Genomic DNA, 25,878 nt, shown 5'->3' on the forward strand with positions numbered 1-25,878 from the left:
TGGATAAGTAGGGATCAGAAGTTTACTTAAGTCAGAGGGTGCAATGCTTAATAGGGACTGTGGAACGAAAAGTGTTTAATGTATTTCTCTCCCCCCCCCAGGTAAAATTCGAAATCTACAAACTGAAGCCAGATAAACCTCCATGTTACGACCCGATCACAGGCAACATTCTGAGAGAACTACCACATGATGCTATGATGCTTCTAACCGCTGTGTACAATGGTGAGTTGTATCTACCGTATTGACTGATCCTGTGGAAATTCACAGGAATAATTACGTTCTCTAAAGCAAACAAACCACCAAACCATGTGCCTTCATGTACAGACATACGAGCCCAATTTCCATAATGGGCAAACCAGAAGCTTCTATGCAATCGAAAAATAATTTCCTTTTAGAAATTATACCATCGAATCGTTCGACAAACTCACACCATTATAAATTAATTAACAGCGAGGAAGAAAATTGAAATTAAACACGGGACATAAATCGACAAAAAGGTGTAAAAAGATACTAATAACGTCACACTTTATATTAAATATAATGTGGATATAAATGTGATATAAATCTATATTTACTCCGATAAATAGTTTTTCTGGAGAACGTAGCGACATGGTGAAACACGATAAGAGTTTATTCCCCAGAGGACCCTTCTAATGTAATCCTACCTTCAGGAAAGACACTTTCAAATCAAGTACGGCAACACGGTGTCCAAGTATGGTAAAATCAGCTTTGGTATACCCCAAGGTACGACTTGGGGCTCTACTTATTTGGAATATACACCTCCTACATACCAACCACCTCCAACACAACCACAGTAACGCCCGTCGATGACAGCTATAGCAGAAGCAAATGACAACGCTGTAGCATCCGAACACCTTCAAGAACCATAGCTCAAGTGCAGCTATAGTTAACCAAATGGCGAATAAAGGAAACCGAATCGGCACGTATATCGATTTCACGATGAAGAAAGCTACTCGCGATATTATGTTTGCTCGCCAGACCTTGTAAACAACGAATCTATGCCAAGATCTTATGTGGTCGCGCAACTTCGCTTAAATATTGATAATAGAGTGACCTGGAAACGTCATCGTCGACAAAAGAGGCGGCGGACGAAGATAAAGGGCAGAAAAATGTCCGGGGCTTTGAATTGAAAATAAGTCGTAATAAAATTGTTCTGAAATAGGTTTGGATCTGTGATAGTCACCTTTAGGGGTGTGCTAGGTCAGTGAACCGAAAATGACAAATTGTACACCTAATATTAAACTATAGTTACTTGTACTTATGCGCTCTAATAGTGATTTAATATAAATAGAAAAAAGGTTGTTTCTTATGAATTGAGTCGTTGTTTTTGAAACTGGTATAAATCTGGATATAATTAAGGATTTAAATTAAAAATAAATCTTGTCAACGGTCAAGATGGACTGCTACGTTGGAAATATTGGACTTTGATCACACGTTAAATTACATTGGACGTGGTTAGTACTGGGATGGGTGACCCCGAGAAAAAATTGCCCAAGTTGATTTGTTTATTGTTAACAGTATTGTATATGTTTATATTATGTCTCTATATCGGTTTTATAATTGGATATTACTTGCCTGTTGATATTAAAAAAAAACTACTTTATAAATAAAAGTAATACACTGTAATAAACAACATTTGGTAAAAATAAATAGAAAAAAATTCATAAAAAACAAGTTTCTTTCTATTTAAAGTGCCATCACCATTATAATATATGAATACGAATGGGAGATAACTGTATATAAATGGTAATGTTGAAACAATATATTGACAGTGAATACTTTGGGTATTCCTAGGAAACTATCATTCTGTATATACAAATAATTAAAACTGTACATAAATAATGTTAGAAAGGGAAAAGCATATTTCGATCGGTCGACCCTTGGAACAGGAGTCCAATCTCTCGAGAACCGAGCCACGGCTCGTGGAAAGAGCTCTCCACGCCTGATACGTTCCGCTGCACTAACGCACATAATTTCAAATTTGTATCCCCTAGACTACGGTCCTAATGGCAACAAAATTCTACGCAAATAAAATACATTTCTGCAAAAAAAATACTCGAAATCGATTAGATTAAATCACTGTTCGTAAGAACAAATCATATTCGAAAATTCATGAACTGTAACGTAACAAGATGGGGAATGTAACGTAACAAGATGGAGGGGTGGAAGCGTCGTCGATGAGCGCGAGTCGGAGAACGGTCGATCAACGTGGGAAACAAAAGCAGCGACAAGCGGGTAGCGAAACCACATGGGAGCCGGGGAAAAGGCAATCGGTGACAATGGGGGTAAAACAGTCGCGAAGGAAACTACCGGGAAACGAGCAGAGCAAACCGTCGCAAAATCCGCGGGAACCGGATGTCGACACGAGAAACGGAATAACAAGAGAGTTTATGCCGGCCGAAAATTTAGGAAGCCGAATAAACTTGGCAGAAATACACCGTGGTATGGAGCGAAGGGGGTGGTCGGAGGCAACAGAAAGAAGTGGAGCAGACGAGAAAACGCAGTGGCAACGAGCGTAGACCGGACGGTAAGGAGAGAAAGAAAAGAAAAGGAAGCGCTTAATATCGTGTAACGTAATTTAAAAGTGTAATTGCTCTTGTCATGCTCGACGCTGAAGAGCAGAGCCACGGGAGGGAAGGCCGGACAATGGCTCGGCCCTGGCGAAGCTACCGGCAGCGTAATAAGTTTTCATGCAAAGCGAACGTGGATTATCCAACCGTGAATGTGCCCGGGAATTATATTTCACGGGAGGAAGCAGACTGTTACTGTTGCTATCTCTGTCCTTCTGCTCGCCCCGTACCCGCGGCGGTCTCTCATCCTCTTACGTTTCACCACTGTTCCTCTCGGTTTCGCTCTGTCTCGGACTTGTCATAAATTACACGGACAAACCGGGGGCCACCGACAGGATTTAGCAGTATCCTATACGAGCCTGTAACTTTCCACCCTGTCCCGTTTTGTCCCGGTCCGCGACGTTTCTGGTTTATGCGCGCTCATCTCCGCTCGATCGACTACAGGTGAGCCGAACTGGGTGTCTGCGGGACCCGGGGCGACGATACATCAACGATCTGAACAGCGATTCTCGACCGGGGGGATGAACCCAGTCCAGGGCGTCAACCGGGGGGGAAGATTTCATTAATTGATACCGTGGCTTTTTGTTAACCTCGTACACGATGTCGACCATCGCCTGGACAGCGTTGGACTCGTTACGAACGTATCCCGGACGAAGAACCGAGAAATTGAATCGAAGGAACCAGGCGTCCCCTTCTTCGCGAACAACGAGAGGGATAAATCGAACGACTGGGCTCTCGGGTTCGCCGAGAAAGGGGTGATAAGCTGGCAGCCAGGGTGGACTAAGCAAGTCCCGGGAGTTTAGAGGAGAGACGTACAGCAGACGCGAAGTAAAGGGAGGGAATCCGTGAAGGGACTGGAGGTGAGACATATGAAACGGACACGAACTTTGAGCGGCGCAAGAACAAGCCTCTTGACGTCGGTGCTGGCGAGAATGCGCTGGTGGTGGAGTCAGTCTGTTCCGGTGGTGAATCGGTGATGGTGTACCACCGGCCGCTGTGGTAGTAATGAACAGTAGAGGGGGTCGAAGGCGGCGGCTCCAGACTCGAGACCCAGGTCGATATCAGCCTCGAGCAAACCAGACATCTACCGACCATTCGCAAAACATTCACCTCAAGTGTCCCCGGCAATGCCCTCATCTCTACTACTCGTACTCTCTCAATACGCTGCCGTGCAATCCCTCGGCAGTGCAGCCGCGAGGGTGCAGTCGCGCCACCTTCGTCCAACCACCCCAACCCCCCTATGTCTCTCTTTCTCCCTCTTACTCGCGGGAGATAACCTCCGGACGGAACTGAAATCGCATTAACGATCGCTTCGTGGGTCACTTGCTACGACTTTTCCGCGCCATTTTTTATGCTGTTTCACAGGCGGGATTTAATTGTCGACCACCGTCACGCCGCGGCGACCCTCCGGAGGAGTTAAAGCACGATAACTTAATAAATCTATCCGCTTGTTCGTGACTCCTGTATTTACCTGGTACCGCCCACGAGTTCTCTTAACGTGTACTCGACTCGCGATATGTTACCAATATTCAGCTATTTTATATTTAATAAAAAAGCTTCAGTTTTGGATAGTGTTCGAATTGTTTTGGAACTTTGGAACTTGAACTTTGAAAGTACAGTAATGATTCTTGAAATGAAACTCAACACCAGGTCTGAATTCGAGAGATAAAAATGTTCAACTTACGAATCACGTCTGGGAGTTCATTTTAAGAATCATTATAGGCAACTACTATAATTACAAGTATCAAAATTATACAATATTTGAAGCGACAATATTGGGTCTCCGTCGATTTCAATTACGACTTCAAAATGTTGTTATATACTATGTATTAGTTCTTATTTTAAATTCGATATCTTTGAAAACCTTAAAGACTATGCATATATTTAAAAGTCAATATTATTGCAAAAGATTATTTTGAATGACATCGCTATATTCTCCCTGGTTGTTAACCCTGTTCTGATTACTAAAAAATTATAATTTTCAATTTCCTCTCAAATTCATTAACAGAATCTTCTATCATTCAGAATCGATCCTGTTCGATCGAACGTGATTTCCCGATGACGACTAAGGAGCGATAATGAAAATCAATCTCTTGTCAGGAAACTGTTGGGGCCTATGATCGATGCTGGCAAACCGGTGGAACTGGTCGAGTGACAAATCACCTGGTTGCCATATTCAAATGTAATAATCATTTTTTAAACTGGTCGGTAAATTTATTTTATCGGCGCGTTTATTGTTGAATCATGTTTGACGTGTGTGCTGACACTCGTGTACGTTTCAATTTTCAAACGTCGAACGTAACGAAAAATGTTTAGTACCGCGTGACTATTTAATTTTCTGCAATAGACTCTTGATCGAAGCTATCAAAGTCGTTCGTCAAAAGGGAAGAAACGCAACAAGCTCCAGACATAATTTTTCATAGCTCGTAATGGCATAGGAAATCGTTATCGTTATTTCATTAGAATTATTATCAAACATTTCTCGAGCAAACGCGGGATGTATTCCTTCATTAACTTCCCTCTTGCGTGGACTTGACCCTAACCTCTGTAACTTAACACGTTCATTGTCCAGCGAGCCACGCATGGGTCAGGGTGGTTTCGGCACAACAAATGTCGTCTATTAAATTAAACTAAAAACTTAATTAAATCTGAAAGACGTGGATATATTGCAGGGATTATAATGCGTAGAATATTTATTACTACGATAGAGTGGTATTCGCGTTTACAATCTTATGGGCTTGGACAATAAATTAGTCTGTAATGGAGACAGAAATGTCATCGACAGGACAAAGTTTAATCTTAAGAAATAAATAATCTGAAACTATCTAACTTTAACTGCTAAAAAAATAATAAACTTTAAATCGATAACACACGCAACATCTTGGACTTTTGTTTTGTAACATCGAATTTTCAATAATGCAGTTTTGATTTTGAAGAATTTCCACGGCCAGTGTGCGCCGTTTTCTTAAGAGTTTGACGACGGTAATAGGACCGCTATAACATCACCGAAGGCGATATTCCCGGGCCCGTCTTTTGCAGATCGCGCTCGTCAGATGGGATTTCCTCAGAGGAACGAAGGAGGAGCAGCCTCGCATCGTGTGAGCGACGAGAGGACCGCGGTTTTATTCACCGCGGTCGCATTAACGTTCATAAACTTTGAGCGTACCCGAAGCCATATTTCAAGTTAATGAGCGCAATAAATTTATACGTCGCGGTAGACTGGCAGGGAGACAGGGAGATTGAACGACGAGGAGAGGGTAGCTGGGTGACCCGGGAAAGAAGAAAAAGGAGAGAACGGACTGCAAGTGGGCGGCCAGAGAAAAAGGAGAAAAGCTACCGCGGACAGGGTGAGCGAGACGGACAGAGAGATCGTACGGGAAAACGTGACTACATAAAGATGTTAAAAAAAGAATAGAACGAACCAAAGAGGAATTACCTACGTGGAAAGTAGAGGTAGAGACCGAGGAAATAATAAGTGAACCAGAAAGTGTAACGAATAATTTTAAAAGACGAATACTTCGCGATACAATACAACGAATGTATATCAGAAAATCTCATCAAAAGTTGGAAGTAATCATCATTATTTAGAAACCGATTTTGTTTAAAATTGGAGACTCAATGTGAATATAAATATTAGTAGTTTAAGATACTCTTTATGTATCGATGAGAGGTTTTATATTTCCACAAAGTTCGATTATACATTCCTGATACGTAGTGAATCGGCAAGGCTGTCCTTGATGTCGTGTTTTCTTATTTCTGGAGCGTATTTCTGCCATTTAATAATTATATGGTGCATCGATTGGCTCGAGTTGCAGACATCGCACGTAATAGGAGGGCTATTATTCGAAATACACGAGTGGTCATATACATTTACGTTCAACCAGAATCTTTAAACTAATTATCTGTAATAACTAATGGTACGCAACCTCACTTTTCCACGTGTATTATAATCTATTTAAATAATTTTTTATAAATTGCTAGATGCTTCTAAAATAACCCATACGAGAATAAAGAAATGTTTGCTGGACTGTCTAACAACGCATGCTAAAAATAGATAAAATTTACACGCATGCAGTTCTGAAACTACTAATGTTTTATTTATAAATTAGCTATCGTTGGAAGCGGCAAAGCTTCCCCTTTAAAATGGCTTTTGAATTTTGTCGATTCGACATTCCGTTTTCGAGACATCGTACTTTATATAAAAGGTAATTTTTTTTAATTCGACTTAAAAATACTAAAATTTTGGACGCGTGCAGTTCCGAAACTACTAGTGTTTTCTCCATTATTGAGCCATTGTTAGCAGCGGCAAAGCTTCCTCTTTAAAATAGCTTTTGAATTTTGTCGATCCGACATTCCATTTCGGAGATATCGTAATTTATGTAAAAGGTAATTTTTTTAATTCGACTATCACTGTCTTCGTCTAGCGGAGTCGGACCTCTTTGTCGCACGTGCGTGGTGCTAACCTACCCCGCGTACGTGACTATCGTGACCCAGTTTCGGCGTAGTATTTCCAAGAATTTACTACGCACGCGAGGTCAATGAACTCGCGAGCGCAACAACGAAACGTAAACAAACCCTATCTCTGAAACTAGCCACATCATCGATGCGAAACTAAAATCGCTATATCTCCGGAACTAATGAAGCTATCGACTTGTACAAACGCTCGTTTTAAAGGGCATTTCATCCCCTATCCGATGGGCATATTAACTATTATTATTTATGTTGTCTACTATGTATATTTTAACATTTACTTTGGCTCTACATACCCAAAGAAGTTTCAATAATTCTTACTGATCGTACAACTAGTGTACGATAAAAATGGACCATAAATTGTTTATTTAATTGAAAATAAATTTAAATTTGCGTACAGGATGTTTAGGTAATTACTGTGCCAGAATTTTTTCATAAATAATTTTTTTATGGGTATACACGAAGTGTCAGTAGGTTTAATATTAAACCGTCGAGAAGAGTTTCTGTAAAACACTGTTTTTCAAAGAAAGATCTTCGTTCTTTGCAGAAGGAAAGATTAAGAACCAAGAAAAACTCGAAAACTTCCAACTCCTAATTACGACTCAGAGTTCTTCTCCTCATAAATGTACATGAGTGAAAAATTCTTAACCTCGGAAAACGACGACGGAGTCACCCGGTCGTTGAGCAAACGCTGAACAATATAATATAACAGAAGAAGTGGAAAAGTAGCGAGAAGACAGAATACAAGAACACAGAGACGTTGGGGAAATGGATAGAACAGAAAAAGGATAACGAAGGCGAGCACCAGGGGGGTGGAAAATGAGAAAATAAAAGCTGAACGGGGAAAGGTAACAAGTAACGGTAATTGGAAACGCAAACAAAAATTCCAGCCAACGAAGTAGGGGAAAATTGCAGGGAAGAAATTAAGAAGGAAGGAAAGATATCGAGGGGAAGAGGTAGAAAGTTAAGGACGGCGAGGGAGCACGAGGGAACAGAGGGCGGGTATACACACAAGCGACCAATATCCGTTTTTATTAATAGAAATTCAATTGGAGCGGAGCAAGCTCGGCAATTCGGAGAAAATCGAATTATCCTCGGAATTATCGGGAGCGCACGATATCCGTACACTCTGTATACATGTACGCGTAATCTTATAGTCAGGGCACGTTTTACGCGTCAAGTACAGTTCGTAGGATCGGAGTTTCGACGATGGTATTTCGTACCGTGAAAATGTTGCCACCCTAATTCCTTTATCGTCAAACGTCGACATATCTAATGGGCTGCGATCGTTGAAATTTTCGTACCCGATTCGCTTCGATTCTCTGCTCCCTTCGACGATGTAAATTTAACACGGTCAAGCATGTATTTTAATTTTTAGAATAGCAACAAGATATAAATTTCTTTTATTTGGCAATTCTTTAATTAATTGTGAAACAGATACGTGGCATCAGTCTATTTAATATTTCAATGTAAACAGTTTTTTAGCAAGAGTTCTACAAAGTGTTCCTGAATTGTGTAGCTCTTGAAAAATAGCGTTTTAATAATGATTATATTCTAAACATTCTCGTGTTTTTTTAGCATTATTAAATTACAAACTTTATCGCTCTACCACTGGTTCTTTAAAATCATTTTACGGGTACGGACGAACCATGTTCTCTCGCGTTCAGTTTCCTTAATATATGAAATTACGATCCCCCCAGTTTTTACAGCTTCATTTTTCTTATACTCCAGAACAGCAATAAACGCGACACCTCTGTTAGTAGTTTTAAAACTCGCCATTATTTTGATGAGAATAATTTCATACCTCTCTCAACGCTAGTTAGCAACTAAACGAGATGGACATTTAAACGCTGGGGAAATTATGAAATTTTCGTGCCCGAGTCGCATAAATTCCCTGTTGTTTCTCTCTGCTCGAGGATGTACCGTGACATTTAACGCGGGCAAACGTCCGTTTGATCCCTGAGTACGATAATACGTACGATACCAATGTTCTTAGACCATGTACGAACCAATTCAATACTTCACGCAATTATAAAACTTGTAATTCTCAAAAAGAAAATATCGAATATCATCTGAAATATTAATCTGATTTCAACATGATTCGTTACAGAATTACATCCTAAACAATAAGATTCCATTTTTAAAAATAGGGGTAGTTTTATTACATATCAGTGGATAAAAAAAACAGCCAGCTGGACAAATGTATACGTAATTTTCCCAGTATTATAATTACCAGCATTCAGGAATATTTCGACTAACGTTTCTATAAATTTAGACGAAATGAAAAGTTCGCGTAGTTAAATGCGCGAAAGATTCGCGAAACAGCCAGATAGGAATACGATGCACAAATCGGTCTCTATTTCCCTTGGAGAACGAGGGGAGGATCCAAGAATTCGAGCGAGATTCCATCGTAGAAATGCCAAGACGCTGGAATATTTCTGTTCGACTGGAATCGCGAGCTAACAAAGGACGCAAACGGACCCGATAGGATTCCGCATTCGCGTTGTACTGTGCAAACGGTCATAAAATTCCAGCAAACTATCAAAGTCGAACGACTTCTCCGGCGTGCTCTTCATCCGGGACCGTTTGCCGATTACAAAAGGGATCCGTCGTGAAATCCCCCCCCCCTGAGCGTTGCCCTCGTCGGCCGTCCCCTTTCGTCCCACGAACCGTTCTTTTTCTCGGCGAAAACTTTGTGGTTCGCCAGTCAGCGACCGGATCCTTTTCCACCGAGACACCGTACAAGATTACTTTCTTTGTACAAGCGAAGTTCGTTTCCCTGCCCGTGGCTCCAGTCGATTACAAAGAGCGCTTTTCGAGGCCGGGGCCTTTTGTGCCGCGGCTTCGTCGTTTTATCCGCGAATGTCATACCTCGTTCCCCGTTCGCCGCGAACGATTTCCCCTCTTTCTCCGTTTTTCTCTCTCTCCTTTGCTGGAATTAATCGACGACTGATGCCTCGCGCCCGATTGGAAATTAAAAATCGAGTTGCTTCGACGCGTTCACCGCCACGTTGCTCGTAACTGACGCGATTGCTCGCTCGAGAAGCGAACAAAATTCTCAAGATTAGCATGTTAGGGAAAATGAATCTAGAAGTCTTGAATTTTAATTGAATTTAGTTTCCAATTGTTTGAAGACAAAGAGTTTCGTTTTCATGGGCGATTCGAGAGGGTGGCGCGACTGGAATCGAATAGAACGACGCTTAGGGGTGCAGAAGGGTTGAGTAATTTGAAACTCCACCTTTTTCTCGCAGACAACTGTTTGTCGAGTCGAAACGCAATTCCGTATCTGTATGGTCGCGCGTTCCGTTTGATTGTGTTTGACGTTTAATCGTCGCTGGGGTATATCCAGCTCTGTCGGTTCCGAATTTAACTTCATTTTCACAGCTCGCTTCGATCCTTGCGTGCGTATTAAAATTTACGTTAAGGGTGTCTTTTAGTAAAGTGGACGAAAAAATTATTTCTGATTTTTTATGGTTTTTTTTTTATTCAGTGATTCGCTCACGTTGGCTACATACAAATTTTGTTCAGTACAAAATTCTAGGTATTTCGGTACTAAACTTTTCAAGGTTTGACTCCTTGACTTACAATTTAATACCAAATAATTTTTCAAACGTATCATATTTAATTTTGTTTAAATATGTTCGTACAAAGAATGGACACGAAAAATATAGATTTGTTTTACGAATACCTCGTAAATGTAAAAATGTAGTGATTTAATTTATAAGGCTTGACGACGAGTGAGTGACCTCATAATTGTGAAACTTGACATCCAGAACTTGTGACAAGTCAGACACGTAATTGTATGGCAAGGAGTTAAAAAGATGCCCCCAAGAAATCGATTTTTTTTAACAAATTAGGGCTTTTTAAAATTGTATACAGGGACTTAGTTTGCCAAGAAGATCGCTTTTAAAATTTACGAAGCGTGCAAAGCAGCAGGATTCGGACAACGTTGTAAGTAGAAACAGCGAGCACTGAACAGACGCGTGATTCGTGCTCGATTCCACAAATATTTTTTTCACCCGCGTGATAAATTGCCCTATGGCGTAGTCCAATTGGAAGCGATCCAATGTATCTAAATAACAACAGATGAAAGGGTTAACGATCGACGAAACAGCCCCGCTAACGAAAGGCTCGCTGGAACGGGGCAACCTGATCGTCGCGTAGCACGAAAACAGAGGGTCGATCATAAATCCAGGCTCGTTCGAAGAAGCGGCAATCCGAAACGGGTCGCGAGAACCGTGAAAAGGGGGGGAGGGTAGCTGGTAGGGGGAAAGAGAGGGCGATGGTGGAGGATGCAAATTCATTAAAACAAATTACTTACGCACGAGCTTAAACAAGGCGAGCTCGATGTAATAAAAGGGTACTCGCTTACCCTTTGTTAACGTCATGGTGCAACCCGTACGTTCGCTTAAGCACTCGCTAATACATCCACCCGAGACACGGCCGAGGCATTCGTGCTCGTGGCGGTGATAATGAATAGCGACAACTCCATAAACTAACTCCTCCCTTCGCGATGAGCAACCGGAGTCGCGGAGTTTGGAGGCGGCAATGACGAACGCGATGCCGAAGCACGAAACTGTGAGATTAGAACTGTACGCCGCGTTTACGTTTCAGCCGGCTACAATGACTGCACAGAAACGCTATTCCCGGGGCTGACATCGGCGGAGGGTCGTCGGCCAGACGAACAGAACTAGGCTCAAATTGTAGGGGCCAGCGATACGACCAATCCAATTCACGTGTCCATTAATACTGATACGTATCGGTTCCCGGGCATCGTGGATACGGTATGAAACAGGTATCGAGGTGGACGTTGCTGGCAGAGCTGGTCGAAATACTGTTTCTAGTACCGAATGTCTCGATTTATAGTCAAACACGAAAATAATTTTTTTAAGTAGCAGGATATTTAAGAACGTACGATTTAATTTCATATATAATTTTGTTTAGTTCGTACAAGGAATGGCCACGAAAAAGAATAAATTTGTTTTACGAATACCGATCGATGTAAAAATGTGTTTATATTAAAGGGGCAATTTCCCTAATACGGAATACATTTTTTTATATACTTGTTTTACTTGCTTGCAAATTTTATGCTCCTTTAACTAGTAACAGTCAAATTTAAAATATAATAACGGTTTAGGAAATGTTTACTTTTTTTACTGAGGTCCTTATTTTCCATATTAGGCTCATAATGCTCGTAATATGCAATACTATTTAACTACAATCGTCGCATATTTTTGGTGAAGAATATGTAGAGATCCCAAAACTATTCGAAAAGTTGTTCCTTAAACCCGTAAAGTGCGAAAAACCTCATAAAAATGGTCCAATTTTCAAACGTCCATAACTCCTACAATAGCGAATATATTTCATTGAAACTTTTTTCTGGAATAGAGCTCATGGGTACCTACAAAAAAGTATTATACAACATTTCCGTACAGCGTCAAACAAATTTATTAAAAATGAAAAATAAATTTTTAAGAAAAATTAACAGGGGATTAGGTGCTGAGATTTTTCGGCGAAAAAAAAAATTTTAAATCATTCTGAAAAAATTAGTCTTCGTTTCAAGGGTCAATTACAATAATTTTTGGTCAATAGATATACCCCCGAAATCCTACCATTTACGAGAAAAAAATTCATGCTAGTAGACAAATTTTACTAATAATTTTTAACAATAATTTTGTTAATAACTTCTTAACGAAGCTTCAACCAACAAATTGGTATTTTAGATTTTCGTTTCATTTTGACCTTTAGAATCTCTCGTTAAAATTTTTCCCAAGGGTGGCCGAACACCCTCTATATTTATATTTATATTTATATTTAAAGAAATAATCGAGCTAACACAGAGCTGATACATTTACCTTATCCAGTATAATATTAGGTCAAAGATCACTTTGTAAAAACTCAGAATGCGATATTTTTTTCAATATTCTTCTACGAACACAAAAATTATAGTTAAAAACTAATTGCAACAAATGACAATTGTAATCGATTGCATTCATCGCCAATAGATGGCAAAATCACGATTCTTTAATATTGCGGTGTTCCAAATTAAGAACCCTATATAAGACTTGATGATGAGTGAGTTAATAATATAAATAAAATAAAGTGGCTTTTTACATTATTTGATCTTCAATTTAGTTTATTTGGTAGCAATGCTGAAATAAATAATTATGACTAGAACAATTTGCACAATAATGATTCGTAAAATAAACCAAAGCGTAAAAATGCCAACCCCGAAGCTATGTTAATTTAACGAATCATCCTTGTATCAGTGTGAATTTCATGTGTTTTCTAACTAAACTTATTTTTTTCCAGTAAAAGGATTTTTACTATAATCGATTAAATATCGCAAAACTAACAGAGAAAGAAATCAACGATAAATACGACCGTTTTAATTAACGTTCGGAGGTCAGAACCGATTCCATTCGAAACGAACTTCCCTTCCCGAGCAATCCATAATTTCTACGATCAAATTTATCAATAATTTGTCACCCTTATCGAGCCCTCTTATCGCCGGTTCCCTGGTGTTCTCACCATTAACGACGCAATTTCAGGGAATTCGAAACAGAGCCTCTATGTAAAGTTCCTCTGCCTACGGGAAACCGAGAAATCGTTCCGTGCCTCGATGATTTCGTACGGTGTACACGCAACAATAGGCGGAAACGTCGAGCGTTACAAAAGGAGCACCGCGAGGGAGAGAACGCCGGACAGGAACACCGGTGGTCCGATAAAGAATCTGGTCGAATCAAAGATTCTTGGGGAAACGGTGAGCCTGTCTCCTGCATATGGCACTCGGAGATCTCGCCGGATAGTTACGGTGCCTGGACATCGTAATTGGGTATTCGCGAACACTAAACCTGTTGCCGCGAGTCTCGATACGATCGATTTGATTTTTCGGCGCTAGCTCCAACTTCGTTATTTCTGGTCGAAACGTTCGATTTATACGCGAGACAGAATCGATAATTATCCGCGCCGTTGCTGTAAATTTTATTCAAACGTAACTAGAACATCGACGTTAACATTATTTTGCAACGCGAGACCATTTTTTAAATTCTCAATCCATTATTAAATCTAACATTTTCAATCTTTTATGAATTCTCCATCGTAAAACTCGAGTTATTGAACTTCCAAGCAAATATGCACTACGCGTGTTAAATAATTGTCATTTCAATTAAAGTTTGAAGCAGTAAGATCGAGAATATAATTTTCAACTTCTGACACAGGTAAACTGGGAGTCGCAGACGCGGAACAGTAATGTCTCGTTAATTGGCGCGGTTTCTGCCTCGTTAGTTGTCGCGTAGTTATCCACCCCTCCGCCCCATTTAAGTATATCTATTCCGACTGTGGAATCCTATCGACTCTAGTCGAACAGAAATATCTCAGCGTCTTGGAATTTCTTCGACGGAATTTTACTCGAATTCTTGAACTTCGCTTGCTCCTCGAGGAAAATAGAGACCGTGTTCGATGCTGGGTGCATCCTTCAAGCCATAGAACGTTACTTGTAATTATTTATATACTCAACGGTAACGATCCTAACAGAATATACAAGAATATACTCATCCCAGAATGTATTTAGATTTGAAGAAAAAAGAAATAAAAAAAAAAAAAAAATGATAAAAAGGCAGAAGAGCAAAGCGTTGAACATTATACGATATTTCGAACATCAATTCTCGCGACGCCCGTTGCATCCTACGCGCTATCGGGTACCAACAATTCAATTAAATTCCTCGTATATCATCGTACGACGATAAACAGCCGGCATCTCGACGAAATGAACGATTCTTGCCACGCTTATGGTAATCTCGTAATGCACTCCCAGCCTCATATTTCAGCCCGAACGTTATTCAAAAGCGTCCGAGACACTCGAGACGTAGCCAAGAAGTCGTTTTCCAGTGGCTGCCGATTTCACTCCACATACCCGTGGGTTCTCTCATTCTTCTTCCGCCATCTGTTTTTCTTCTTCAAATCGGGGCGATGTCCAGACTGGCAGGCTCATTGTCCGCGGCTAGATAGAGAGTTTGCATTGCAGATTCGAGACTGATACAATCTGGTCGGCTTGCTGCCAGAAGCGAAGAAAACGTCTTGGTTACGCGACGAGAATTCGTCTCGCGGTACCGACGGTTCCGCATATACCACAGAAATTATAACGTCGATGACGGTTTCTCGCGAACGAGCGTGAGTAATGGCCAAAGATGATCGAACGTCGTCGTCCTTTTCTCTAATTATATCTCGAGAACCGCGTAATTGCCACCCCGTAAGCGTACCCAATTTATTCTGGAATGTTAATTTTTTCGAGCTTTAGAGTAATCGTGCTTTTTACGAGGTTTCTTTTCTCCCAAAATTCTTCGTTCGAAATTATTATTTTCATTATTCAAGCTTTATTTTTATTTGCAGACTCTGTGGGGACACGTACAAAATTTCGGATTCATTTTTATTTGTTTATTATGTTATATGACTGTGCGAAGATACCCTCGATAATTATACAAATTATTTTTAAGCATAGAAATATACACTGATTAAATGTGATTAAATATTCTGGCGTCTTGCACATGACTAATGCAACAAAAGCATTGTTGAGAGCTGAGGGTTGATATTTTCTAGTTTGCAGCGATTGTTTAACGCTAGATTTACGGGGACCCTCAGTGTAGATATTTTCATTGCAATCCGTTAATTTAGATGTATATTTATATCATTATACCAATAAAAACAAATAATATTTATGAATTCTGTAACGTCAAGTTTGGAATCTGAAACCTACTGTCGATTACAGTAATAATTATTAGAAGAGATAAAAACGTTCAACTTACGAATCACAGGGAGTTCATTTTAAGAATCACTACTGCAACCACTATAAGACATCAAGATTATCTCCACAATATTTAAAACGAATCGAAAGATAGGTCTGGGAGTTCATTTTAAGAATCACTACAGCAACTACTATAAGACATCAAGATTATCTCCACAATATTTGAAACGAATCGAAGGATAGGTCTGGGGGTTTATTTTAAGAGTCATTACTGTACCTTTTTAGCAATTTGCAAGAGACAGGTAAATCCAGGTGCAGGTTCGTTCAAAGCCATCGCAGATCACGAGGTTGCCGTGACAGCGTACCGTGAACACCATAGAAATTTAGGACGAAGAGGATCTTTATTGGCGGGAACGTGCACACGCGTAACAATCGGCCCCCGTTAATCGTTAGCTCGTTAATCCGCGACGATCGATAATTCGGCTCACGCATCGGCCGAAATCGTCGCGAGGCCGCGTTAATTGGTCGATGGAGCGATAAGCCCCCCCGTTCGGAGATTATATTGTAAGTACACCGCCGCGGCGCAGATACGCGAACGATTATTAATTATTAGCGGCGTCGATCGTTGCGTGTCGTCGACACGGGCCGAATCGATGCTACTATGAATTTCCCGTAGACCGACGCCGGATGATAAAGTTTAATTAAGGATCGCATTAACGCGACCCGTGGATAGAACCGCGCGAGATGGTAAGCAGCGGCTGAGTGAGCGGTTTAGCGAGCAGGTGCACGGATAATTATACGTTTTCCTCCTGTATCGTCGCATGCTACCGGAATAATTAAGCAAAACTGATGAGCGTGTTCGCCCCGTACTCGGGGCGCGGCCTCTCCTTCTGGCCCTCTCTCGTCCGGCAGTTTCGTGAATTTTTAATTTGCCCAACCGATGCCCCGCCGCGCACCGTCCCCCGTCCAAATTAACGTTGTTAATGCCTACGCGCATAGCTCCTACGGGCTTATTGCAGCGCCAATGATAATTACGCACGGTTAACCGGTTAACTGGCCAAGGAGTAATCGTTTGTTGACGCTCGTGTTCGTGTTCGTGCCCGTGTCCATATTCGTATTCGTGTTCGGTGTTTCATCCCGACCTCTAGTTTCGCTTATGCCATCGAGTCCGTTCTTGACGATCGTTAGATCCGCATCAACGGACTCATCCGAACGATCGGAATGAAGATCTTCTTGGGCGGATCTGAACCCGTGGACTCCGTAAGTCCGCGCGTCGCTTCGCCAGTTCCATATAAGGCCAACGCGTTTCATGGTGGAACGTTTGCTGGGGCAACCGGAATGCGAATCTCTTCGGAGTCTAATACAGTCGTACACCGGGAACTTACGTACTAATTGGGTTCTAGAATAGCTGGAGTTATTTTAGGTTATTGGGGAATTTTTTTCTTTCACGAGTTTAGAGTCGCATCAACAACAGGGGTTATTAGCGACTATTATTGGCCCGATTTATCTGTCTATCTATGAAGACTACGACACCACCCTCGCTAATCCTATAAATTTTCCTCTACAAATTTTAGATAATTAACTCCCTATTTATATTCGTACACTATTAATGGTAATTCACTATAAATGGAAAGAAACTTTCTCATTCCTTTTTTATTTTTACCAGATTTTGCTTATTGCACTGTGAGTTACTTCTATTTACAAAATAGTTTTTTTTTTATATTAACAGCTAGTAATGGTTCTACAATAGCTAGAGCATTTTAGGTTATTACCATGATATTAATAATTTTTTATTCTACATTCAAAAAACTTTCGAATGGTATAATTAAGTGTTGCACATCATAGTTAAAAAAGCACAAGGAATTCTTCACATTTTGACAAAAAAGGAAAACTCCTCTTCATAGCAAACAACTTTCGTTCGAAACATTTTTTTATACATGTAGTTTACAAGAAAAATTAAGGTGAAAGAGCTCTATAGAAACATTTTCTTCCACAACTTTTCGAAGCACGTTCCGTCTAGAAGAAGCAAATATCGCACACGTACAATAATTTGAGTACCAAGTGATCGCAACAGAAAATAATCGTAATAATTTTTGCAAAGTGTCCCAATTTCCTATTCACGGGGCATCGTCCCGCGAACTTTCGCCGTCGAGCAAAGTGTCGTGGGATTTTCCGGGGCGGGAAAAAATGCAAAACGCTTTCCGAGCTCGCGATTCTCCCGTGGTACTTCGTCGTCCCCGGGCGTGCACGTTTCTCCGGGCTCGAGCGTTGCATGCGCGCGTATTTCTCAGCATCATCGCTCGTGCTACATAGAGTATTGACTCATTGCACGAGGAACGCCGGCAACGGAGATTTCTCCGGCCAGATTACGACAGGAACACCGCTCGTCGTTTTGCTACACGGCCTACGATTTACTCGCGACGGGCTTCGACGTACGCGCCGGGCGGTTTTTACGAGGCTCAGTTTCTTGGATTCAGACTTCTTGTCGCCGAGCTATGCGGGAGATTTATTTAAATCGTGTGTCTTCGCCATGGGATGCTTTAAATCGCGATTGTTTCCTCGCGTGCATCTATACGCTATTATAGGATATCGATTCTCGCAACGGAATATTGTTTCCACGCAGATAAACTCACGGGCTTGTATCTGGAGGGTGGATCGTAAAGTAAACGACACCCATTAGCGACCGTGCCTCTTTCATTCTCTATCGAACGAAATAAATAAACGAGTCGAAACCCTTCCAAGAACGAAAATTAACTTTTCCTACTAATTTATATATTATTTCATTATCGTCGAACTCGATAATAAATTGAAATTTTATTATTGTTTATATCGTAAGGTAAACGATACCCATTAGCGACCGCGCCTTTTTCAATGGCCACTTATTTACCTTATCTACTTAATACGTCACTCTGTTGAGTAAACTAGTCGAGCGTGAAAATTAATTTACTTATTAATTTATATACTATTTGGTTAATATCGAAATCGTTAATGGGCCTAAATTGTATCCCTTTCCGTTCTTTGAATTTAAAATTATGATAAGAAAGAAGGCATTCTCTGAGTAAATAGAAAATATGGCCAATCGTTACTTATTAATAGGATCCACGAATATATTTATTTTGCTCTTCGCTGAAATAATGCGTCTTGTCTCTTTTGCGAACGTAATTTCCAGAGAATATAGTACCGTTCATAATATCTAAGAGCAGTCGTGTATGCTCGTATCGTAATAATTGCGGCAATTTAACAGACGCGAAATACATGAAACCGTCGTGACTACGCCTGGATAAAAATGACTGAGCGAGCATACCTTGGGGTCGAAGTTGAAGACCTGTTCAGGTTTTAGCGGGCACTCGAGACCGCATTTACAGGTTCCCACTGTCGTCAGGTACTCCTTCAGCTGATCCAGCGAACCCAGCGCTGTACTGCTTGGACTGCAACAGAATGAAAACGAAATTAAGAAACGGTATGATGCACGCGAATCAAAAATAAAACCGAACGATATACGCACGATACGACCTGCCACGGTCAATAATTCACCTTTCACATTACAAATATTATCAACTACATAGGCGAATATAATATATAGTTTTCTTGGCTGTACACTATATTAGTAGAAGAAAATTAACAAGATCGAAAAGGTCCAAATAAATCAGGATTTATAAGTTTCTTACAACCAATTAATGATGCTATAAAATTATTATTTAAAGAATTTTTTATTTTAAAAAATTCTAATTTTTATCATTATATATTTTTTAATTTATTATGTTATATTCGTAGTCGTTTTAATTATGTACGAATAACACATATTAATCAGGCTAACCAAATATTCTAAATAACGTGTCATGCGTAAGTGACACTGATCTACAGTTCACACTTAATACGTTTATACAGGCATAAAGTAGAAAATCATCGCCACCGTGCATGAATGGCGGTCTGTCGCGAGAAATGCGAGTCATAATACATGTATGACGCACGGCAGCGAATGTGTTAAATTAATCACTAGTATTCGCACCTCCCTTCCCACCGAATGAATCATTTAAACTTGACAGTAATAATTTTCCTCTCTGATTAGCATCGACTAAATAATAAGTTCGATAACCAGACGCATTACATTTGTCTCCTAGAAATGAAACTGTATAACAAAGAATATTATTGAGCGTTTTAAATACTTTTTTCCAAATACATATTTTCTAAAATGATCGAAACGATGATCAAAAACAAGATTCGAAAGTGGAGCGTAGCACACTATAAATATGTAAATATCAGTTTGGATAAATCCTAAACAGTAATTAACACTAGAACTACCGACAATTATAGTGTATTTATTTGTACCAAAGAAATTAAAACGATAGATACGCGAAGAAATCTATAATGCAATGGAAATAACTGTTTATTCATTCTTTTGTAGAAAATTGTGGTAAATTTTCAGAAATTCATTCGAGTAAATGTTTTACAAATTTTATTGAAAATTGTGAATAGGTTATTTTGACTGCTTTGGTAGTTCTAGTGTTAAATCCTCAATTTAAAACAGAAGCAGAATCGTAATAATTTTTCCAATCGCTTTCAAAAGAGAACGAAAGAACGATTATTAAATAGAGACTCCATCGACTGCAGATGGACGCGACAAAAAGGCAGAATGTAAAATGAAAATTGAAACGTCTCTTCCGTTTGCTTCGACCACGTTTCAAGGATGTTTCCGCGCGGGACCTCCGGCAAAGGAAACGAGCAAGCGATATCAAAGATAAATTAACCAACTCGTAAAGAAGGTGTACCGGTTGATGTTTCGAGGGGAGTGCCAAATAGGCATTTCATAATTTCAACGACCGCGTCAACGAAAGGGAAGAAGACGGTTTATTACCTACAAATACCGTGTCTTTGGCGAGGCTGGACGACAGTAATGGTTTAACGTTTTCTCAAGAAGGGACCTTTGCCTATAACTCAACCCCATCTCGAGAGAACAAAACAGTAAACTTGTCTATAAAAGGATAAATTGCTACAATGTTCGTCATAGACTTCATGGAAATTTCAAACGTTTCCTACATTTGTGCCATTTAAAGTTTTCAGAAATCTTTGCTAAAGGTTTATCATTCTTTGCAAGTATGTTCAACGAAAACTATGAAATTAAAATTAAGTGCACAGAGTGGTTGCACAATCTGGGACAAACTAGGACTATTCTTTTATAATTTGTTATTTATTTTTTAAATGAGACTATCCATTTTTGTCGACATAAATAAAAGTAAATGATCGAAAACATAATATTTTACACTTTACACTTGCTCCAACAGATATTCAAACGTTCTACTATAACAATCTAAACATTTGTCTTTTATTCATTTCTTCGGATTTTTAAACCGTGTAGCAATTTTAATCTTGATTTCTCTAGCTCGACCAGTAAGTAAGAAATTTATTAGATATTTTAATGCATACATTCGCCTTCTCAAGTATTTATTTAGAGTGCTACTTCACAGTACAGTAACGATTCTTAAAATAACCTCCAGACATGATTGGTAAATTGAAAATAAATATCTGCTGTTGTCGAATTTCGTCTCAGATGAGCGAAAGATGAACACGCCAAGGAGTGACGTTCGTTTAAAGAATCATCACCGGTACGTCATATTTCTGGTCCCCCGTAGCACTTTCTATTTGTATGGCCGGGAGGGTTGACCGAAAATCATCAATTAATTTAGAAACGCGGCCGTCGAAACGGAGAAGGACGCCGGTTGGCTGACCGCGGGAACGTTAAGATGGGTCATCACCTATCGCTCTCTGACGTCGAGACTCCGACAGCGATGCTTTGCAAGCAACTAATTCAACGAAGGGATCTTCGCCGGCGGTTCAGGTTGAATCAACGAGCTGAAACGGAGGCAGGGTCGCTGCTTGTATATTGATTACCCTATAGAGGGACAGAGAGACTTTGTTTCGGGGTACTTTGCAGCTTCCTAAACTAATAACCTCGGGCGCTTCATCCCGGGCATTATAACCCCGAGGGAAGGTTCGCCTTTCCCGTCCAAACCCCGGCCATAGGAATTCTCCTGGCAATTATTTCTCGTGACAACAAGACGAATTCGTGTACCAGCGTTCGCGCTAATTTGCGCCGGATTCGATTTGTTCCCTGCGATCCACGTCCCCTTCTCCCCCGCCTCCGCGTCCTGTTTTCTCCCTTTGTCGCGACCGTCGTGAATTATGAAATACATATTTCTACTTCGCCGCGAGTTAGCCGCGGATTATTATCACCGTCGAGCAAGAAATTCGGCCAAAGCATTCCCGGTCGTTGCCCGAAACTCCCTCGAGGACTGCGATCTCATTTGGAAAGGACAATGGTAAAAAGTAGCTCGTTTTCAGCCTGAAAATATTCGCACGGAATACCGTCGATGGAACACGCATCATTTGCAGGGGAGGAGGGGCATTTGGAATGCAATTATTTAGGTGATTATTGGAAGACGCGTTAACTTTTGTAAATAGCTACTCTAAGATTTGATTTAATTTCGAACGATAATATTTACCCTCGTCGGTGAGCTATCTTGGGTTCTGATACACTTTGAATTACATTTTGATTATTATTAACGCGGCATACTTAGAGTATAGTTTCAGAATGTATAATTCAACGCATGCATAATTTCGTTGTAAATTAAACACCATCGCGATGCTTTGCGAACCGAGCTTCTGTTGTTATCGGTTATCTGCGTAAACTAGCTCGGTACAGTAATTAAAAGCATGGTTGATCAGCCAAGAAAATTCTCAGAGTAATTACTTTCTGCCACGGTAAGACGAATTTGCAATTTACACGCGCTGTTAATTTACCATGGATTCAATTTGTCGAGAAATATGCGGACAGCTATCAAGCTGAATCTCGCCGCTCCGTAATCTGTTTCGTTTAAAAATAATTAACACTTTCTTCTATGAATATTTACCAGAGCTATTATTCTTTCTATCAACGGTGATCATTCTGTAAATCGAGTGTAACCGATGATGTCTAAACGCAATTAAACAAATCTTTTATACAAAAGTAAAAAGGTAAATCGTTTCGTCCAAGTATCTTATTTCGAGGCTGATCTTTCTGGTATCATTGAAATTCAAATTCTCTAAATAAGATAATAAATTCGCGCTGGAGAGTAAGCTGGTTTCGGTAAAATTACATATTTCCACTACGTTCTCATGATTTTCGCGGTGAATCGAGCCTCGAGCAGACTTTTTCAGCGCCGCCCTCTCATCCCGGGATTTCGAAATGCAAAATCCTTGGCGATGTATCAACATTCGCGGAACCATACACCCACCACTGAATCCCAACGGTCGGATGGCAGGGAGAAAATAAGAATTCGAGGGTGCTCCTCCTCGCGGTCGCATATTCGGCGTAACTTCCTCGCTAAGGGTGGCCCCGTACCCGTAGATAGCGAATTTTTGGGGAGATCCGCGAGAGAAAAAAAAAATACGCATACGAATGCGAGAACGAGCATACGATTCGATAAATATTCCAAGGCGACGCGAAAACTCGCGAGGGCTGAATTTTTCTTGCCCCTTTCGGAACTTCAGAATGGCTGACTCCTTTAACTAGAGTTTCGAAGAACCTTCGTAGATTTTACAAATTGGGGGAGCTAAAGAAATTTTTGAAAAATATCAGTCTTTCGTGAAAAGCAAATTCGATACGATATTAAAATAAACAAAAACGTTTGACATCGATCCCTTTTTACATTTCACCAGAGATTTCGATGTATTTGATATATTATTCTCATCTGTATTTCCAAAGTGGTAAATTAAAAAAAAATAGAACAAAATCTGAATTTTAAATGAACGTCGTTTATTTTTAGATGGAGATAAATTTATCCACGTATCTGGCTGTCAAAGCTAGGCACAAAGTGAATTACGAAATGGTGAATATTCTAAACCGTTGAAAGTTCGAAACACGTGGGACTGAAATACTTGAGTGGCAAGGGATTGAGACTGTTCCAAAAATGTTTCGATACTCGAAGGGTCGTAAATCATTCGAACGACCTGAAAAGTTTCGCATTCTGAGGTGTCTAACATAATAGATATTACGCGAGAGTTGCCAGCGCGCGGAATAGAGCATTTTCCTGCAAAGCCACGACACCGGATCCAACTAACAGCTGTGATTCTATAAATAAGGGTTGCGGGTACTTCCTCCTGTTTCCAGGGAGTACGTGAAGTGTGTCGAGGCATGTTGCACGAAGTACAGAGGCACTGGATGAATTATATCGGTTAGAAGGGCTGGCTAAGCTGCTTGTCCTTGTAAAGCGAATTCTGTTGCCAACGAAACTAACGTCAACTTTTACGCCACCCCAGCGACTCGTGCCATCCCCTTTCCTCTTCGATCACTCTTGTTTTCGTAGCTACCCTCCACCTGTTATTTATAACCGATTCGGTGAATTTCATTCTGACATATTTAACCCGTACACAGGGTGTCCAGAAGGGTTGGGACCAAACTTACAACACGTGTTACTGAGGTCAAACGGATGAAAAAAGAAACTTATGGATTACACAGAATCTTTTTCTCTTTCGAATTTAATAAATATTTTATTAAAATGTGGACAAATCAGACACAAAGACGGGATTATTTTTATATACATATACAGTATCGTCATAATAAACAGATTATTTTTATCTACTTCTTTCACAATACATACATTCGTACATTCAGAAGACTCGCATAAATGCTCATTGTAACGATATTGCAATTCTAAATATGTATTCGACTTTTGACGTGAGAATGTAGTAATTTCTCTTTACGAAGTGACAATTACTCAGTGCAAGTGATTTTCGTTCGCTAACAATTATATTTTTATATTTTTCTAGCGTTACCAGTGAGACAATTCTACGATAATAATTTAGTGAAATTATTTGCTGATGTTTGCAAGCATAATCGATAACGAATGCTTAATGGAGAACAAATATACGAAGAAGAAAACGAAAGCTCAGAAGGAATTCCGGGATGGTTTTCTAGTCTGTCCGACAGCTTTGCACGCGTGATGCTGACAAGACGTGACATTAGAACAGTCAGGTTCTCATAACCCTTGACTCGTGGCCACGTACGTACCCGAAGCTGGGAATGTTGTTGACGCGTGGACTATACTTATCTGTGATCTACGAACAGTTTACCCTCCGCACACGCTTTTCTCCGGTAACATGCACGCGCACCGGAGCGCGTCCACATGTTCCTTGAAACAACAAGTACTCCGGGAGTGCTCTCTGGACCGAGCGTGGGAAGCCAAGACAAATCCTTTCTTCGACTATGTTGTTCTTTCGAACACGAAAATATCTTTGGATGTTTAAATGCACCGATGCGTGGTCAGAGTGTTCGACAGCAGGTGTTCGAAAGTATGTGAAATTTTCCAAGGAACGTTACAATAACTTCACTTTAGTGTCAAACTTTGAATTGTGATGAAACAGAAGAATACACGCATGGAGAAAAAAAATAAAGCTATAAAACAAAAATTTACAACACCTACAGCGATGATTCGTAAAATGAACATTGATACGAGGTTGAGACATTCAACTTTCGTGGAGGCGAAATTCGATACCGAAAGATATAGTTGATGTAGTTGGGAGGGATAGAGGTGTTCAAATTACAAATCACGGCAGGGGTTCATTTTAAGAATCACTGTTCTGTCAAATACGACGAAAATAAGAAGTAATAAAGGCAAAGGGATATTGTTATTTAAAATCCTATTACAGTTTATAACAACGTAGATTAATACTAAGAAGATCAATCCAGAAATTGTTCTGTTGATCATTAAATTTTTCCCAGTTTCTAAAATTCATTGCATTTACTTTCACTATTCTATTTTAATAAATTGTTATCATAAACACCATTAAATTATTTTCGTGCCTGAAATCCAGTTTTGCTGTTCGAGTTGAATCAGCAGAGACGAAAATTAACGCACAGATACGGAGCAGTAAGTTATAGTAATCGTTTCGTTCGATATTCCAGGCGCTGGCGTAATTGTAGAGGCGTTGGATCGCGAGTGGCCAAGAGTCGAGTAGATTTGCGAATGGAGGGAAATTGTTAAGCGCGCGGATAGAGCAGAAACGAAGATCACGGGTGATAAATCGCCGAAGGCAGGT

General features: G+C 40.2%; 1 protein-coding gene across 4 annotated transcripts in view; it reads right to left on the reverse strand.

Moving 5' to 3' along the window:
• LOC122397704 (protein split ends-like) overlaps positions 1-25,878 on the reverse strand; it is a 418,491-nt gene that overhangs the window by 120,775 nt on the left and 271,838 nt on the right. For all 4 annotated transcript variants that reach the window (XR_006259141.1, XR_006259140.1, XM_043397055.1 and 1 more), the window contains exon 2: positions 19,109-19,232. Coding sequence is in view for 2 of the 4 variants with exons in the window: in XM_043397055.1 (XP_043252990.1) it covers positions 19,109-19,232 (124 nt within the window). In the remaining 2 variants the exon portion in view is untranslated. The remainder of the gene's footprint in view (positions 1-19,108; positions 19,233-25,878) is intronic.

This window comes from Colletes gigas, unplaced genomic scaffold, assembly GCF_013123115.1.
Source record: "Colletes gigas isolate AHSC1104 unplaced genomic scaffold, ASM1312311v1 Colletes_gigas_Sc00001, whole genome shotgun sequence".
NCBI lineage: Eukaryota > Metazoa > Arthropoda > Insecta > Hymenoptera > Colletidae > Colletes > Colletes gigas.